The sequence below is a fragment of the Anguilla anguilla genome, chromosome 5 (genome assembly GCF_013347855.1).
Source record: "Anguilla anguilla isolate fAngAng1 chromosome 5, fAngAng1.pri, whole genome shotgun sequence".
Lineage (NCBI taxonomy): Eukaryota > Metazoa > Chordata > Actinopteri > Anguilliformes > Anguillidae > Anguilla > Anguilla anguilla.
This window is the reverse complement of record NC_049205.1, coordinates 3,222,656-3,240,510: the sequence shown is the minus strand read 5'-3', so window position 1 is coordinate 3,240,510 and position 17,855 is coordinate 3,222,656. Positions and strand designations below refer to the sequence as shown.

General features: G+C 50.2%; 1 protein-coding gene across 43 annotated transcripts in view; it reads right to left on the bottom strand.

Annotated features, from left to right (window-relative positions):
• The window catches only part of LOC118227313 (receptor-type tyrosine-protein phosphatase delta-like), a 333,188-nt gene that overhangs the window by 116,775 nt on the left and 198,558 nt on the right, over positions 1-17,855 (bottom strand). For 40 of the 43 annotated variants that reach the window (XM_035417571.1, XM_035417614.1, XM_035417570.1 and 37 more), the window contains one exon: positions 2,627-2,791. The exons of the other annotated variants lie outside the window; for them this stretch is intronic. In XM_035417571.1, coding sequence (XP_035273462.1) covers positions 2,627-2,711 — 85 coding nt within the window. In that variant the 5' untranslated portion in view covers positions 2,712-2,791. The remainder of the gene's footprint in view (positions 1-2,626; positions 2,792-17,855) is intronic. 43 annotated transcript variants of the gene reach the window in all.

Genomic DNA, 17,855 nt, shown 5'->3' with positions numbered 1-17,855 from the left:
GGGGGGGGGGGGGGGGAGTTTCGAATGAGTCAACTTTGACAAGCAGATGGAAACTGCGCTGTTTTTGTTGTTGTTGTTGTTGTTTTGGTGAGCACTTCAGAAGCGTAATGACAGGCGGGCTCTGCGTGATCGATGCCAATAGCAGGCGGCAGAGAGAGGGGTCCGTTAAAAGAGCGAGGCTCTACAGGTGTACCTCTCTCCCTCCCCCCGTCCCGCACGGGCCTAAGAGCAGGGCTAACACACTGGGGGCCGGGGCCGGGGGGCCGGGGGCCACTGCAGCGGCATTCGAAAACACTTATTCGATTCAGAAAGGTCATTAATCACTGACACCGTATTATCACTCCACCTGGAAACAATCAATTAAAACGCCATTAAGGGGAGTGAGATTAGTCGAGCCGCGTCTGGGACAGGGGGGCAAGCAGGTGATTTACAGGAGAGAATCAAGCTGGATTTAACCGGATTTGCTCAACTGAGTTTAAAAGAAAAAAGAGAGAAAGAAAGAAAGAAAGAAAGGACTAAATGTTGTTTTAGGACTGAACAGCTGCGCTAACAAAAAGAGGGAAAAGTGCATCTCAATCTCAACAAGAAGAGAAATGGGGGGGTGGCTAAGTCAATGCCATCAACACATCTTTTCAAAGGTTTCAATATTCTGTGAGTCACCTTGGAAACAAAGACCCCACCGTGACCTCTGACCTCTGACATCACGCCTAACTGATTCCCCTACGGTGGTCAATCATGGACCCAAGAGCAACACTAAACCCTAATGAACCCTGTAGATTTAAAGGACACCTGAGATTGTTTTCCAGGCAGGGGAAAAAAAAAAAAAACTGTCAACTCTCTTACCATAAAACATGTGATGACATCACCAACTGGTGATGTCATTTTCAGTGAGAGTGCTGATGAAAAAGAAAAGCACAAGGCTAGATCGCCCCCCACCTTCCAATTTTCCCACCAAAGCATCGGAGGAGCCTTAATCCCCTCTGGTGGAGCGATGTGTGGGCCACACAGCAGGGGTGCACTGTCAAAGGCCACAGATGAGAATCTATCCCTGGCATTTAGCTTGCCTGATTGGCATTTGGCAGACGTGCTTATCGAGAGAGCCTCACACGAAGATTCGCCTAGCGCCCATTCATACACCCGGATATGTGCTGGAGGACTTCAAAGGTATAGCAGCCCTGCCCCAACTGGGAATTGAACCTGCAACCTTTGGGTTAAAAGCCCAGGTCTAAAGCACAGGAACCTAGCCCCTCGTGTTTGGTTTATAAGGCAAACTAACAGCCGACTACCACCCACCCCACCCCAAACAAAAAAAGAAAATACCCGAATACAGACAAGTTGTATTTTTTATGTTTTATCTTGACTAATTGGTTGTGCTAAGATATAAAAATCCCCTGCAGCATCTACCAGAGACAGTTCACTTTCTTATTTCCAGCTACCTGGAAGACAAAGTGAGCAGACACCATCAGTGAAATCGATAAAATAGCAGCCATTCCATTTGAAAAAAAAAAACAAACGGATAAAAGAAAAAACAAACATTTGGATGATGAGGTATGGTGTTTTGTTCCCCCCCGCCCCCCACCCCTTCCCCTCCTCCTCCCACTTCCCCCCTCCCTGAGTGTTTTCCATTCGTGTGAAATATGTCTTCCAACAGAACAAAAACCCATTTGTGTGTGGAAAAAAAAAAGAGAGTAATGCTAGAAATATCACTGTTTTGCCACAGTTTTTAGTCCAACCCATCAATTTCCATCCCCGGGTTCTCTGAGGTGTGTCAGCGGGAGAATGGTCTCATATTCAGACTGTTAAAGCCGAACGGGGGCATTTCTGCGCTGGAAAGGACCGTAATGAGGCTTTTCTCCAATCGCCACCTGACCCCCTCACTGCCGCGCTCCCCGCGGTAGCAGGAAATGCATTCTATTCTAATGCAGGCGCTGGCACACGGGCCTCTTTCCTGGCGACAATGGAAATGCCCGCCCTCTACAGCAGCCGCAGGACACCGCACGCCGCGAATCGCACAAAGGCCACGATGCCGTGGGGGGCACTCTCGATTAAAAACCTACATCTGTCTGTTTTTTTTGCTTTACCGCGGATAAAGACCCTGCTAAATGTTTCTCCCCGTGAATTTAGTGTTAAAAAAAGCCACATGATGAATATGCGAGTTCATAAGCGTTGCAGTTTCCTTTTATTAAAATGTAAAACGCCATAATAGCCACAGAATGAACATGGTCTCCATACGACCAACACCAAATTCAAGTTCAAGAAATTACTTGCTTTCAGCATAATAATGGAAAAGTACTACATATAACCACTAAAGTGGTGATTGGATTGGAGTCTTTTAAACCCATGTAATAACAACAGTCCAGTGAGGTTTAGAGAGAGAAACAGAGACAGTGAGAATTCTATGGAGTAAAATAAAGCTGAGAAAATGTAAACTAGTGAGCGTGACCATGTTATTTTCAGGGCAAAACAGAGGAGTACCTGGAGGAAACCCTCCATGCAGAGAGGATCCAGCCCTGGCTGGGACTGGAACCCAGAACCACCTCCTTACCAGGCATCAGCACTAACTGCTGCGCTACATGTTTGGGTATGTAAAAATGACTGAATTTGGATGTGTGTAAAAGATACTCACTCTCAGCAGCGGTAAGACCGAGCAGGCCCAGGATCAGCAGCAGCAGCCTGGCAAAGTGCATGATGGGAAGGACTGGCACCAGCATCCTCCAGCAGGCCGAGCGAGCACGGGCCACTTTGAGCAAAATCTGTTCTGATCTCCCCAGATGCAGGAAACTCTCACAGCCTGGAGAGAGAGGGGGGGGGAGAGGGAGGAGGGGGAGAGACAAGAGAGAGAGAGAGGGGGGCGGGGGAGAGATGAGAGAGATGCATGAAGCAGCATGATAATCACCATTCACTTTACTCTTTCAGTCATCATTTTCTCTTCTCTTTTAATTTTCACTCGCTTCACTCTTCTGTGTATGGCAGAAGTGAATGGCAGCCTTCCAGGGAGGAAAAGGAACTGAAACACACAGGATGTGCAGTCTGGGAGATAAGCAGTCGCTACAAGACTCTTCCTGACATCCAAAACCAGAAAATGTCTTGCCTCTGCGCAGGTGTAAAAATCTGTAATTATATTATCAGTAAATGTTTCTGCAGCGCTGAGCACAAATCCACTCCAAATTCCCCCGAGGCCACGCATTGGCATAATTTGACTGGCAATTATCATTTCCTAAATCACTTCCATTTGTCCCAAACACCAGTATAATACTCTCGCAGTATCCCAGACAAGCAGCACGCTGGAATTGCAGGCCGATACGTTTGATCAAAAACAGGGCTGTCACATGAAAATACAAACTGGTAATAGTGCATGAAGGAAACACTGAAACAAAACACAAATACAGCAGAACACATAGTGAACAGTAAAATCTATGCAGGTAAATGAGGACTGGGACAGGGATAGGATGTTAGCATCATCAATTTCCTCTCCACCAATCACAGGGCATGTTGGTGACAACAAACTGAGCAAAGCAAACAGCGATTGGCAGATACTGTCTGCGGGACCATCGGTGGAGCCCTGTCCCGTCTCCCCTGTCCTCAAATCCACTCACAACCACGTACAGCCTGGCTGTCCCATCGCCCTGTCCTTAAATCCACTCGTACAGCCTGACTGTCAGGTCACATCTGTGCCCGTCAAACTGGGCTGCAAGCGGAGAGACAGGCCTCAGAGTGGGTCCATCAGCAGGAGGGATGAAAAAAAGAAGGAGAAGAAAGGCGAGCGAGCGAGCGAGGGAGGGAGGGAGGGAGGGCGAGGAACACAAGCGAGGAGGACAGGCCCGGACCTTCATTAGGGGCGAAGCGCACAGAGGCTTCGGGGAGCGAGGGAGAGCTCTTCATTCTTCCTCTCCGGTCATTAGCGGGGTCCCCCGAGAGCCGCAGAGGAGGCGGAGGAGGCAGAGCAGGCCACTTCTCCGCCACCGCAACTAATCTCAGCCCCAGACCTTACAGGGAGAGAAACAGCTGCGCGCAATTTGCTCCGCTCTGCTCTGCTCCAGCTCTGCTCTGCTCCAGCTCTGCTCTGCTCCAGCTCGGCGAGGGCGAGGGCGAGGGCGAGGGCGAGAGCGAGCAAGGGGCCTGCCATCGTTCATCAGAGGCAGCGCTGCGCGTCTCGCTCTCGACGCCATATCTTTATCGAAAACACACAACATCGCAGGGAATCGCCGCTCCAGACTAACACACACACATGACCCAGCCCATTTCACCTTTTCACTGCAGGCTCATCGTGAGTCCTAATGAGACCGACAGCGTGACACAAGTTCACACGGTTCTCATGGATCCGCTGCTTGACAACACTGATCGTGTGGATCCATTGCTTGGCAACACTGATCCCGTGAATCATTGCTTGGCAAAACTGACCACATGGATCACTGTTTGGCAACACTGATATCGTGGTGTCACAGTTTGGTGTTGCCGTGATACGCACACGTAATGCATCTCGTCACTATGGCGCACACCGGATAAGAGTGTCAAACAAATAAACAAACAAGCGCTACAGAGAATCTCTCTGTGTGGTGGGTAACCAGGGTGCGGGTGCGGTCTCGTCTCTCTGTGAGTGGAGCGTGTGGGCAGACATTACCAGAGAGCGTGTAACCACCTCTGGCAGCTGGCAGACAGCTGGGCATAGAGCAGGTCTGCAGAGCCCATCAGCGATGCCCCTGCCAGCACAGCACAGCAAACAGCCGCTCTGCTCCATGTTTTTAACCTGGGCTTTTGCAGGCTGGTACAGGAGGCCCTGAACGTGTGAAACAGACACAGCTGCCACTCTTAAGCAGAGAGCCTTAAACTGACACAGTCAATCACCCTCTTCCCCCTCCCCTCTGTGGGCATTACCCTGTTTATAAGCGCCAACACCAGTAGGGGTACCCGGTAATCCTGCAAAATTAAACGGACAATATCTCACAATTTTTTTTTTTTTCTTTTGGCATTTTCTTTTTTTGTTCCCAAAATAGAACAGACCAAAGATGTACGTGAATGTTCAACATATGACTCAAACACTAGACCTTTTACAAAAGCCACCTGCCCCCCCCCCCCTCCTAAACCTGGCTACTTCTCAGCTTCCCCCTGCCCCCCTCCCTCTCTCACGCAGACAGAGACAAACACCCATCTGTGGGGGTTTGTAAACCTTGTGCGCTACACGACCGGGCCTCTGACTGTCCCAGCGCTGAGAACAAGTTTACACGTAGAATTACCAGCGGGGCTCCTGCCTGAAGCAGAGAGAAGAAAAAAAACACACGTCTCTCTGGTCTCATCTAAAAAACAACCTGAGGAAGCGGCAGGAGCTCGCGGTGAAGCAGCGGAGACATCTCCCCCCCCCCCCCCCCCCCCCCCCCCCCCCCAGACCCCCAGCGGTGTGGTGATAATGCAGCTGTCGGAGGAAGAGCGATCGCCTTTGATCTGACACTGACACTGACACTGACGGCAGATCTAGCCCGTCCCAGGACTATGCATGTACGTTTTCTCTTGGTGTGTGTGTGTGTATCCAGGGTGCGTGTGTGTGTGTAACCAGTGTATGTGCTCACTGTGTTCTGCAGAGTACCTTATGTGTGAAGGTTGATTTGGGCGTGTTTCTGGCACCCCCACAGAGCCCCTCCCCTTGCCATGCGGGTGGGTGCCCCATGAGCAGGGGGGCCCCAAGGCCAGGGGGACACATCAGCAGGGGCAACAAGGGCAGGGGCCACAAGAGCAGGGGTCCACACAAGCAAGGGGCTACACAAGCAGGGACAGGGGTCCACAAGAGCAGGGACCACATGAGCAGGGGGCACCCTGTGCCAAGGTGAGGAACTTCCGGCTGCCAGCAGACGCCAGCCGCCTATCAGCGTTAACAGGGCTGCCAGCCATGCCAATCATCCCCTGCCAGGGACACGTCTGCAGTGCTGGCCCTTATTCCCATAGACCCCAGGCGTTACGCTACAGGTGCTCAGCAAGGCTGACAGTCAGCTCTCCATCCAGCCAACCCTGAGGTTTAAACTCAGATTAGATCTATACGTGTGCGGGAGACACCATACGTACACACTGCCTTCCTTGACGACTTCTCCACAAAAGCAGACGCTCCAGTTTTTACTTCTCAACAATGCACACAATGAGACTGAGGATTGGAGGTCCTCACGCTCAGAGCCTCTCTTCTCCTCTGCAGCAGAGCCGCTTCTCTCCGAGCCGCGGGGCCGCTGGGCTCGCTCCAGCGCGGCGGCCTCGTGCGCTAACAAGCCAGGCTTTACCGCGAACGCCGCTAATTGGAGAGAGCGTGTCGGCGCTGCCGGCCGCCCAGGCAAAGAGGAGCAGCGGAGTCCCGGGGATCATCCGGAATCTGGATCTCGGACCGATACGGATGACGGCGGCAGAGGGAAACCTTTTACAGCCAGGGAAGAAGCCTGGGTTGCTCCTGACAACCGAGTTGGAGCGATCGCGGAGCTGTTTCGCCCTTCCCGGCCAGCATTCTGGCGAGCGAGATGGCGGTTATGGACCGAGTCGCGTGCGCTCCTGCCCGTCACCTGCGACTCTGCCGAAACGCAAACAGGATACTCGGGGCCTGGTGACGGCTTCTTTAAAATCCCCCAGCATGCACTTTTCCCTTCGCGTGGCCCGTCTCCGAGTTTCTGACGCAAATGTCAGGCCTGCGTTCCCCCGACGAGCCCATTCCCAAACAGCCCCGCTGGTGGGACGCACCGGCAGAGTGACTTATGGTCTGAACTAACTGCACATACCCCCCCGTTTTTTTAATGAAATGGAACATCCCAGGCAGGGAAACGGTATTAAACGAGTGAAATTCTCATCAATGCGTCTTTCCCCTCTCTCTGGACAAATCCTGATTTCGTTATACGAAAAGAATAATACATGAAAGTTGTGGGGGGGACACAATAAAAAAGGAAGTAAAACTGCCCTGATTTCCCCTGCAGTGCCCCTCTGGGGCATGTTGGTGATGAGATCTCGATTCTTTATGCTTGCACGGGGGTGTCTAATCCTCGCTCTGGGAGACGTGGTACCGGACCAATCCCAGCGGGGCTCTACGAACGGGCCAATGGGCCCGCGGCGACGGCTCGTTCCGCCCGGGCACGACGACACCCGGTGGCACGCTGCTCTGCGCCCACACCCTGCCGATGCCCTCGCTCCATCCGCCAAGCGGTGACAGAGACGCTCGCTGAGCTTTAAACAGCTCTCGCGGGGGCACAAACCGGGCTTATTTACCAAAGGCGTAAAATCGGAGAGGCTGCTCAGGGTGGCTTACCGCTCCTCCTGCGGACAGTAAGCCGAAGCCCGGAGGCCGGCGCTGCTCGCTACGCTCCACGCTCAGCTATCGAAGCAGGCGCTCGCCGCACAGTCTTATTAATCTCTTCTAGCGCTGTCGCTTTGATTTAAGACCTCTGCTTCCGTCCGACCGTCCGTCCCCCCCCCCCCCCCCCCCCCCCGCCCCCCCCGTTCGTACCGCTCGCTGACACACCGGATCAGCCAGACGCGGGCGATGATGACAGCTCTCGAAAGCTTCGCCAAAGCCGTTCCCACGAGAGGAGCCGCTGGATAATGCCACGATTCCCCCCCCCCTCCCCCCCCCTCTGGAGGAGGCTAAACAGCGGCCCAGTACTCCCTCAGAATGCTGAAACCTGTCAGCCAATCCCCTCTCAGGATACGTGTTCATCACGCGTTCACATGTCTGTATGTTTAGTGTAATGCTCTACCATAGAGCTTCTCACACGGATCCCTTTCAGGATAAGCTGAACAGCTTGGTAGGCGTTAAGATTTTCTTATTTTTCTTGCTCTGTTTCATAATCCTTTTTTTTTTTTTCTTTTGCCCTGAACACCTAATGCTGGTAAAATGCTGTTTTTTTGTCTTCTGAGGGCTTGTTACAGATATAATCGGTATGTATTCAGGATCTGTGTTTTGGACCTCGGGTGGCATAATTGCACCAGTGCTTCAGTGTGCTTTGCTGAACCCCGCTGGTCTGGGAATGCGGCTGGACAGGTCTGGCGATCCTGATCATGCTAATCCGGCGTGCGCACCTGCGTTCTCTTCTCCTGCTCGGCAGGAAGCTCAGGATACGCACGTCTGCCAAACGAACGAGGCGTGGGGCGATGCGTAACGTTTTTGTCTCGCGGGGGGACGTGAACTCCAGGCACCCAAAACTGCTCACAGGGACGTGACGGGACGCTCCAGGTCATGGAGTCGGCACGGGGGTACAGGTCATGGCGGGAGGGGGTGGTATCCCAATTTGCAGCACCCCCCCACCCCGGCCCATTGAAGCCCCTCGCCCGTGTCTTTCTCAGGTCAGATTAATGGCTCTTCCTCCGCCCCATACCCCTGGCTCTGTGAGTTATTAATCCAGTGACCTGTTGGGTCTGGACACCCAGCCAGAAAGGCAACCGCAAGGTCATACCCTGCAGGCGAGGGGTCTTAAACAGGCCGCCATCTTACACACGTCAGGCTCACACGGACAGCATATATTCACACACTAACCTCAACTCTACTAAACCACTGCCCTCCCTCTGCACCCCTGGCACTGCCCGTCTAGCATCTGGTGCCAAGATCCACCACCGTATAACGCACCACATACACACCTGGCTAACCGCAACAATGCATCTTTCAAAACCATCCGCCGATCATACTGTTTGTCAGACTGACTGTGCATCTATCAGTCTGTCTCACAGCGCGCCATGCAAAAATAATGAAATGAAAACTGTCGGTTTATTTGAGTTAAGAGGCACGTCCGCAGAGAAATGGAGGGAAAAGTAAATGGGTTTTCACAGGAGTCGATGAATAATTCTTGATGCGGCTGTCAGCTCTGAAAGCATTGATCTCTGAAGGAAGCATCGGAAATTTAACAGTTCGAGACCAGAACCACATAGCCTCTCTGACATCCAAACTGACTGAAAACTTATACCCCTGATGAACTTATCGACACCGGGTTTCATAGTCGATATAAACGATCCTCGCTGTAAATAAGTCTATTTTACTGAACAAACAAAAACAAAAACAAAAAAAAAGTTATTCTGGGTGGTGGAGTTTTAGCAGCCATTGTACAAGGCTGTTCTGAGAATGAGATCCATTATTTAAAAGTACGCTCAGAACATAAAGCAAAGCTTTAGGCATACACATTGCCCAGAAAGGGCAGCGCAATAATTAAAATGCCATGTGTTTCCTATAATCTAAATGTTAATTTGGAGCGATGTTCCCTGAGCTAAATTACTGAAATGAGCATTACTTTTACGGAGACCATTGAATTGCTAACGGATTTTTATCCCTTTCAATTACTTAGCACAATAAGAAATAATTTACCTGTCACAGCATGGATAATGTTAGCACTTCCCAAAGGCAACTGTGATAGCTGTGCGTTGGTGTGCGTGCGAGTGTCTGTGTCTGTGCACGTGTGTGTGTGTGTGTGCATGTGTGAGCGTGTCTGTGTTGGGCCACAGACATGGTGTGTTCACTACGTTTTACAACTGTCATCCCAATTTGAAAATGTATAAGTTTGAATGCAGTAAATGTAAGGTATGCAAACACACACACACACCGTGAATGTAAGGCACACACACACCATGAATGTTGATGTACAACTATTTCTAAAAGCAGTAAGTGAGAATACATACACACTGCTCCTCCTAAACAGGAATATTTGGAGTAACAATTTTTTATTACATTTTATCTGTGCATTTTGTCACACAAAAATACCAACTTGAATCTAAAAAGAAGAGAATAGTGTCCTATATTTTTTATTAGGGCTTCGAAGAGTCTGAATGCCAAGACATATGCTTCAAAAACCACGATTGTACGGAATATTAATAAATAATAAAAACTTTAAAAAGTCAAGCAAACTGGACTTTCTGCACATCCTAGTTCAGACTGTCGAGTTGGCAACTCTGACGCAATCAAAGTGAGTCAAACTACCAGCTGAAAACGGAGAAACAGTTTGTTTAGCTGAAAATGGAGTCGCAGTTTGTTTGGCAGCCAGATGTATGCAGGTGGGGAGAACTTGCTTGAGCAGGGAATTCGTCTCAATAGAGAAGTTTCCACCTGCTTCCTGTACGGGTTCTAGCTTCGGGGCGGACTGAGGGACGGAGCGAGCCATCGGCAGAGATGCCGCAAAGCGGCTAAATATACCGATTCAGAGCCCAGATGCACCAAATCTTCCCCACCATCTGGAGGAGCCTCGACAGGCCAAATTACACCAGCATCAGCATCGGCGAATCTCCACATCCACCCACTGAGGAAAAACGATGCAAGCCAAGAATCTATGTATCAATTATTATTACCCCCTCCCCCCCCCCCCTCATTAAAATGAGGAACACTGTCACTTGGCCGTGAGAAACTCCCCCTCGGGCACTGAGAGGGAATCTGTCACCGTGGAGACGTCAGTCAACCTGTCCACTGCAGCGGACAGATATGAGAGAAGAGCTGGAATAACAAAAAACCTCTTTATTGAATAACCTCACAATCCACCTCAAGTGAGGATGAGTGCCACCCCTATTTTTCCACCTAAAACAGTGCTTCAGCTAATATAACTGTTGGCAAACAAACCCCCCCCCCCCCCACCCCAACATGAACTCCTGGCCCCAGATTCAAACTTAAAACTGTGCATCACACAGCTCAATGGAAACATGACTAAGCACAGCGCTCGCCCCAAAGGGCCCGCAGTCTCACGATAACGGCGGGACTTTGACGGCCAGCCTGATCACCGATTATAAACACTTTATTTACGGGGCTGCCGGCGCCAGATTAAAGGACCTGTAATGAAGTCATCCAGCGTTCCTATTGGCTGATTCTGGCTCCGGTCCACATGCTGACGTTCAGTCTGAGAAGCCAGACTCCAGTGGATCGGGGGGGGTGGGGGGGTGGGGTATCCAGTGTGTAATTACCTCTTTAAAGATCCTAATTGAACGTTTCATTAATGAGCTGGCAGTATATTCAGTTACAGCGCCACTGGGAGGGAGAGAGCGTATGGCGAGAGACGGCGGAGAGGGGCGGCGGAGGCAGTTACGGGTTTTAATTCGGCTTTTCCCTCCAGAACGTCACGGATTCAGACGATGTTCCAGCTCCACGCACGCGGACGTACCCAACTGCCCCGTGCGAGACAGAGGAACGCATTCACTTCACAAAACGCCAGCAGAGGGGAAAATATACTCCGTCTGCCAAGGAAAGCCGACACCTGTGGGGGTAAACTACTTCCTTTCAATTAGTTTAAAAAAAAAATTTTATTCAGTTGCAGGCCCACCGAGTGGCAGTTGAAATGAGCGAGATGTTGAGTTTCACCAGTGCCAGAACGCACACTTTCACTCCACCGTTCTAGCTTGAAATTCAACCTCAGCAAACGTGCACCGTTTATTTTAAAGGAAATTTCAGTTCAAAGCCTGCTGTTTTTTTTTTTTCCAAATTATACGGCCAAAACGCTTTACGTTTGGAATCCTGGCGGTTTTCTCACCACTCGTGTCTGCGATAATCCGTTATTCTTTAAAAATGGCAGTTATGGTAAATCCTGGCCCGGTTGGTAAACAGCGTCCCGAGGAGGAGGTGATTGGCTGTCTGTCCGTTAGCTATCGCTAGCCCGCGTAGAAAGACCGTCATGCTCAGTCGAATCAAATCCCGACCGCGATTACACATTTCAATCCGCCATCCGACGGGAAAGCCGGGCGTCTCGCTGTTTTCTCTCTCCCGAAGCTGGACGCGTCACTCGCGCCGAAGACGAAGCGAGGCCGGGCGGCGGGCCCCGCTGTGGCGGCCGGCGGTATCGCGCCCCGGCGGTTGGCGGTAGCCACGGGGTTCCGCGAAGGCAGGAGGCTCGGGAGAGATAGAGCGGGAAACAGGGACGTCAGTTTCCCCCGACACAGTATTACAGAGATAATGCCTCCATTAAAATGATACGAATAGCAGTAGTAGAAGTGTATTAGTAGTAGTAACAATTGTAACAATAATAATAATAATAATAATAATGATAATAAATATCAATATCTGATCCTCAGCCATGACACGCCTACCAAGAATGACTCAGCTCTCACCGACTGTGTCTTATGTTTGCTAGGATCGCAAAAGCCGTCTAAACAGCACGACAAAATGGACTGAGACGCATATGAATTACATCGCGGAGGTAAAGAACACAATCTGTTTGTTTTGATGGCCATTTAGACGTTTTAAAATAGTCCAACTTAGTTTATAATATATACAGTGTCAGTGAGCCCATTAAAAAATTATATTGATAATTGAATAAAAGCCTAGATTTCCATTCCTACCCCGTAATATGAAAGATAAAACGTCTGACTATGGCTCAGGCCGTTATCGTTTTTTTTTTTTTTTGGTTCTTTTTCACTTTTGATTACTCTCAAAGACTGCCAAACACTGCTGTGTGAGAGATGAATAAATTATGTTTAATTCTGTCACTTAAAGTGAAAGACAAAGCGCATTGCATTTGGATGGAATATAAGCTTCAATTTTGGCAATCCGGCGCACACTGATCCATAATGGAGATTAAAGCTGTTTCACATACATTATAAATCATAAAAAGGGACAATTCTCTTGCCAGTGACTGCTTGTTTTTTCCCCCCAGAACAGCTTTTCCCTCTTTTCTTCAACTTTGCTTTGTTATAGAAAAACTACAAAGAAAAAAAAAAACACGCAGAAATGGGGGAGGAAATGCATTGTGGGTATTCCCTGCCTCTCATGTGTCACCGCGGATACAGATTTCGCAGTTTGACCCCATTACACGCGTGGCTAGCGGCTGTTAGCTTCTGTTCGGGGGGGGGGCCCTCTCCACCCGGCAGGCAGGGAAATGTCAGTAAGACGCTATCGCTGGGCGCTGGGTGCTGGGGGGGTGGGGGGGGTGGGGGGGTGAGGGGGAAGGCATCGCCGACCCACTGACCGTTTAGAGGCGTTTTATGGAAGTGTCGCCCGGGTGACACACCACGCGTCGGAGCCTGGCGAGGGCCTGCAGCTCTGGGAGCGGAGCCCAGCGTCCTGCTGGGTCATTCAGACAGACAGCAGCGCCCCTAGAGCAGAGGTCCTCAATCTTCTCCAGAAAGGGCCGGTGTGGGTGCAGGTTTGTGTTCCAACCAAGCAGTTACACAGCTGATCCTACTAATCAAGGCCCCTAGCAAAGACTGTAGCGGTTGATCAGTAGAGTCAGGTGTGTAACTGCTTAGTTGGAATGAAAGCTTGCACCCACACTGGCCCTTTCTGGATAAGATTGAGGACCTCTTCCCCTAAAGTAAAGGGCCTTAAAATGACTGAAAATGCCATGACAGACGTCTACAAACTGCCTACAACCTGCAGCAAACAAGATCATCCAGCAGGACTTCTTTTCAGGGGAAAAAAGGCTTAGTTTTATGATAGAAAGGACTGAAATGCACCTTTACTTTTTTTTTTTTGTAGTGTAGAGACGGAAAAAGCTGTTTTAAAACAGGTGTTGTTTGGAGAAAGGGGTTTTTAAGTATTGAGCAGAACAACCAGAAATAGTCAAGAAGACAAAGGCACTAATTTCACTGAAAATGTCATAAAAGCTTTTATTTTAAAAGCTATGCAGCGCGGTTCATGATGTAAACCTGTACTGCGTAGGTTAGACCTGACCCAATTATTCTTGAAAATCTGTGGATTACTTTGAACTTTAGTTTTCTACTTTTTTGACGAGAGGATTGTGAAGGATGCACAACAATTTCTGAAAACCCTCCACCATCACTAAAGAAGAGAGAGAGAGAAGAAAAAAAACCTTGATGTAAAAATATGTACAATGAACAAAAGACGCAAGGGAAGTAAAAATAGCATCTACCTTGAATTATTAAAGATATACTTTTAAGCGATGGCGCAATGCCACCGCGATTTCTGCTTAAAGACCGCTCTCAAGAGCCAGCGAGCTCCCAGGAGCCGATTGCTCATCTTGCTTACTGTTCTCCTCCTGTTTATTCAATTAAACCACAAAACTCAGGGGCTGCTGGGTGGCGCATCCTGCTAAGGCTCTGTTCCAGTGTGTGGATGGGCCCCGTGGTCTGGTATCTGTTAAGGCACTGTTTCAGTATGTGGATGGGCCCCATGGTCTGGTACCTGTTAAGGTTGTGGACTAGTGTGTGGATGGGCCCCACACTCTGGAAACAAATCAAAAAATTGAAACCATTCTATAATTGGGAAATCCAAACTAGTGAAAAAAACGGGGGAAAAAAAAAATCACAAAACTCAACATGTTTGTGAGGATGTGTTTACTACCAGAACAAAACTGCAGCTGCACATTCCAACAGGAATCAAAATGGCGCACGTAAGACCCCCCCCCCCCCCCCCCGCCGAAGCAAACTCACAGAACTCCTGCCATGAATGTGTCTGGAAAACTACCCGTGCCCTAATCCGCCATTTTAAAGCCCAATAAATACCCTAAAATTTACCTTTGTTGTTTCACAATGAAGTGGGAACCTGGTACAATAAGCTTCAAAGGCCAGAACATTTTTTCACACGCGGGAAGGACAGACAGCAAAGAAACACACAAGAAAAAGATAATCCCCAAAGAAAGAAAGAACAAACCCCTTTGTGTCCGAACAAACCCATATTTCTGAAGGCTGTGGATTAATGACTTAATCTCCTTTGAACATCAGCAATGGAGGCCATTTCATAAAGCCTGGCTGTGCCATACAAGAGCTGCCAGGAAAAAAATGCCAACAAAGGTCTCAGACTCCTCACCACCTCACCACACACGGCCAGTTTTTCGCATCGAGGTTACTACTGTTTGGTTTGTTTGCACTTTACACACACACGCACGCACACACACACAAGCTCAAATAAACGAACAAACAAACACACACACACACACGCACAAATAAACAAACAAACACACACACACACAGTTCACTCAGATACACCTATGATCGCACAAACGCTTACATACACACATAAGCTCTATGCTCTTAAATGCACATAAACACTCACACACACACGCACACACGACATTCAAGTTGAATGACTGTTATAAACACTTACAAATAACAAGACAAGAGCCCAAAGATTACGTCGCACCAAAGAAAGTGAGAAGCTAAGCGAGGAGCCATTAGCATTAAAAGCACGGGCCGCAGAAGACTTGAGCTCCTCGTGGGGACGTGTCACAGTGTGCTGAGCGCTGCGTGGCCTGTGGGGACTTAAGATGATTAGACAGAACACAGCCCCCGTCCAAACGGACCCCCGGGCATCCGTAGCTGTGATCTTCAGTGGCAGCAATAATCTCGCTTTCTCAAAGAAGCCAGAGGAGGGACGTGTGTGTGTGTGTGTGTGTGTGCGTGTGTGTATGTGTGTGTGTGTGTGTGTGTGCGCGTGCGTGTGCGTATTTGTGAGTGTGTGTGCGTACGTGTGTTGTGTGTGTGTGTGTGAGTGTGTATGTGTGTGTGTGTGTGCGTGTGTATGTGTGTGTGCGTGCGTGTGTGTGAGGGGTGGGGGGGAGCTGACTCGGCTCACAGATAAGCCGAAGCAGACTCCAGTGAGGAGTTGAGACGTGCTCCTGGAGGGGGGGGTGAGAAGGGGGGGGGGGGGGCGCCAGGGGTTGCCCTTTTATCTGTATCTAATTACAGACCCTGAGGATGAGAGCCGGTTCCCAGCTCCGCCCACAAACACAGCCTTTTCTCCTCAGAGGGGCTGTGCTGCCTCTCAGGGGTCAGAACTGCCTGGCAGAACGACCCAGTCAGACTGGCCCAATCAGAACTGCCCATTCAGACCAGCCCAGTGAAATACACTGACATTAGAGAGAAGCTGCATTGCTTTCTGCAGGGTGATAAATATGTGGTTATGACAGACTATTTTATTTTTTTGTGACAGAAAGACCCGTCTTTCGAATTTCATAAATGAGATATTTCTTTAACTCCGCAGACTATCTGGGCAGTGCTGTAAAACACATTTAATGCCCCCCCACCCCCACCCCCTCCGCCCCACCCACCCACCCACCCACCCAATAACAGATCCACACCCCCTGAAATAAACGCACTTCTCCCGCTGAAACAGACAGACGTGAGCTGAAACGACGATACTTTCCCGCCGCCGGACGACGGCTCCGGGCCTAATCCCAGCTCCGGCTATTTGCCGGCGGGGGTCGGTGTTTTGGCGGGAAACCCCGGCGTGTTCCTGAGGGCGAGCAGCAGCCAGCCGGGCCGGGAGGCGCTGATGGCGGCTCAAAGTTCGACGAAGCTCCAGGGCCCGGGGGTGGGGGGGGGGGTTTGTGTAGATTAGCTGGCTGCTCAGCGCTCAGACTGTCAGACCCAACACTCTCCCATCGCTGCCGTCCTCAGGACTTAAAGGTACACACAGTGTGTGTCTGTATATACACACGCACACACTCGCATACATACACACACACACACACACACTCGCATACACACACACACACACACACACACACTCGCATACACACACACACACACACACACACACATGCGTGTACACACACTCACCTACATGCACACACACCTGTCCCACCTCGCATCCAGACTCTCCACATGCTGTCCTCACTCCGCCCATAAACACACACCGGATTCCGCTGCAGTTTCAGCTCTCTGTTCAACAAACAGCACGTCCCGACATTTAGAGTCGCTTTTCCGCCAAGTGCACTTTCTACAAAGCCGTATTCCCCAGATCTACAAGTTCACTGTGCTTACGTATGGAAGCAGGCTTTGGGAAAGCAGTGAGATGCTTTTTTATGTGAAAGATGAGAGGAGTTGTGTCAGAGCGCTAAGCAAGCCCCTATTAAGAGTGGATGCTTTACATGCGAGTGGTGAGGCATCCACTCTTAATAGCTGGGAATTACAGAGGCACACTGTCTCCCAATGAGCAGCATGCCTGTCACAGCGAATCAGCACGCAGCCTGTCTCCTTCCCACACTGCACTGCTTTGCTGTCACGGTGTGTGTGTGTGTGTGTGTGTGTGCTTGTTTGCCTATCGAACTGAGGACGATGGTGTCATTACACATCCACAAAGATGGGACCTAGTAAGGGTGTGTGTGTGTGTGTTTGTGTGCATGTGAGTGCACACACATTTTCTGCACGTGTGGTGTGGAAAAAAAAAAAACTTCAAAATGCATTTATCGATGATGACCATATAATAACCGCCAGGGTTGATTCATGCCCACTCTCTGTGTTTTGGCCCCTCCGGTTAAAATTCCTGACTCCAGGCAACGTCTGATTGCGGTGGGCGGGGCTCTCCAAAAAACCGCTACACTCGCCGAAATAGTCAAGAGGAGTTCCTCACCTCGAACGCGTGCGGCACAATCCTGCAGCCAGACCTCCTCACCTTGAACGCGTGCGGCACGATCCTGCAGTCAGACCTTACAACAGAGCACAGAGTCTCTCAGCCAGCTGCGCCCCTGGGGGGGGTGCTTAATGTTTTTCAGGTCATAGGAGAGGAAAGGCCTCTTCCAAGCAGCTGGGGAACGTCCCCCCGTCGTTCTCCCTCAGCAGGCCAGCCTGATGGCGGGGCCCTAATAAAAGAACAGCCCTTGACCGGGAGCAGGTGGGTTCCCGCGAATCGACCGCCGTGGGGTCACAGGTCTTTCAGCACGGGGGGGGGGGGGTTGCAAAGACTCAGGCGTGGAGGGGTGCAAAGCGATCGGTCCAACAGAAAGGTTTCACCGGACTGGCCGACACAAGCTCCAGGTCCCTGAAAGACCGGCCCGGCGCTCGTCTGTGGATCTATACGGCTCCTCAGCGAAGCGATCGATACGGCAGGACTCAAATTAAGCCCCTTTTTCTCAAAAGAAGAACGAGCCTCTCATTCCATGTAGACTCAGACTCACACACAAAACCCACAACACGAGAAACTGCTCAGTCCTGTCCAGACATGGATTTCAAAGCACTGCTGTAGGCATGCAGTCAAATTATTA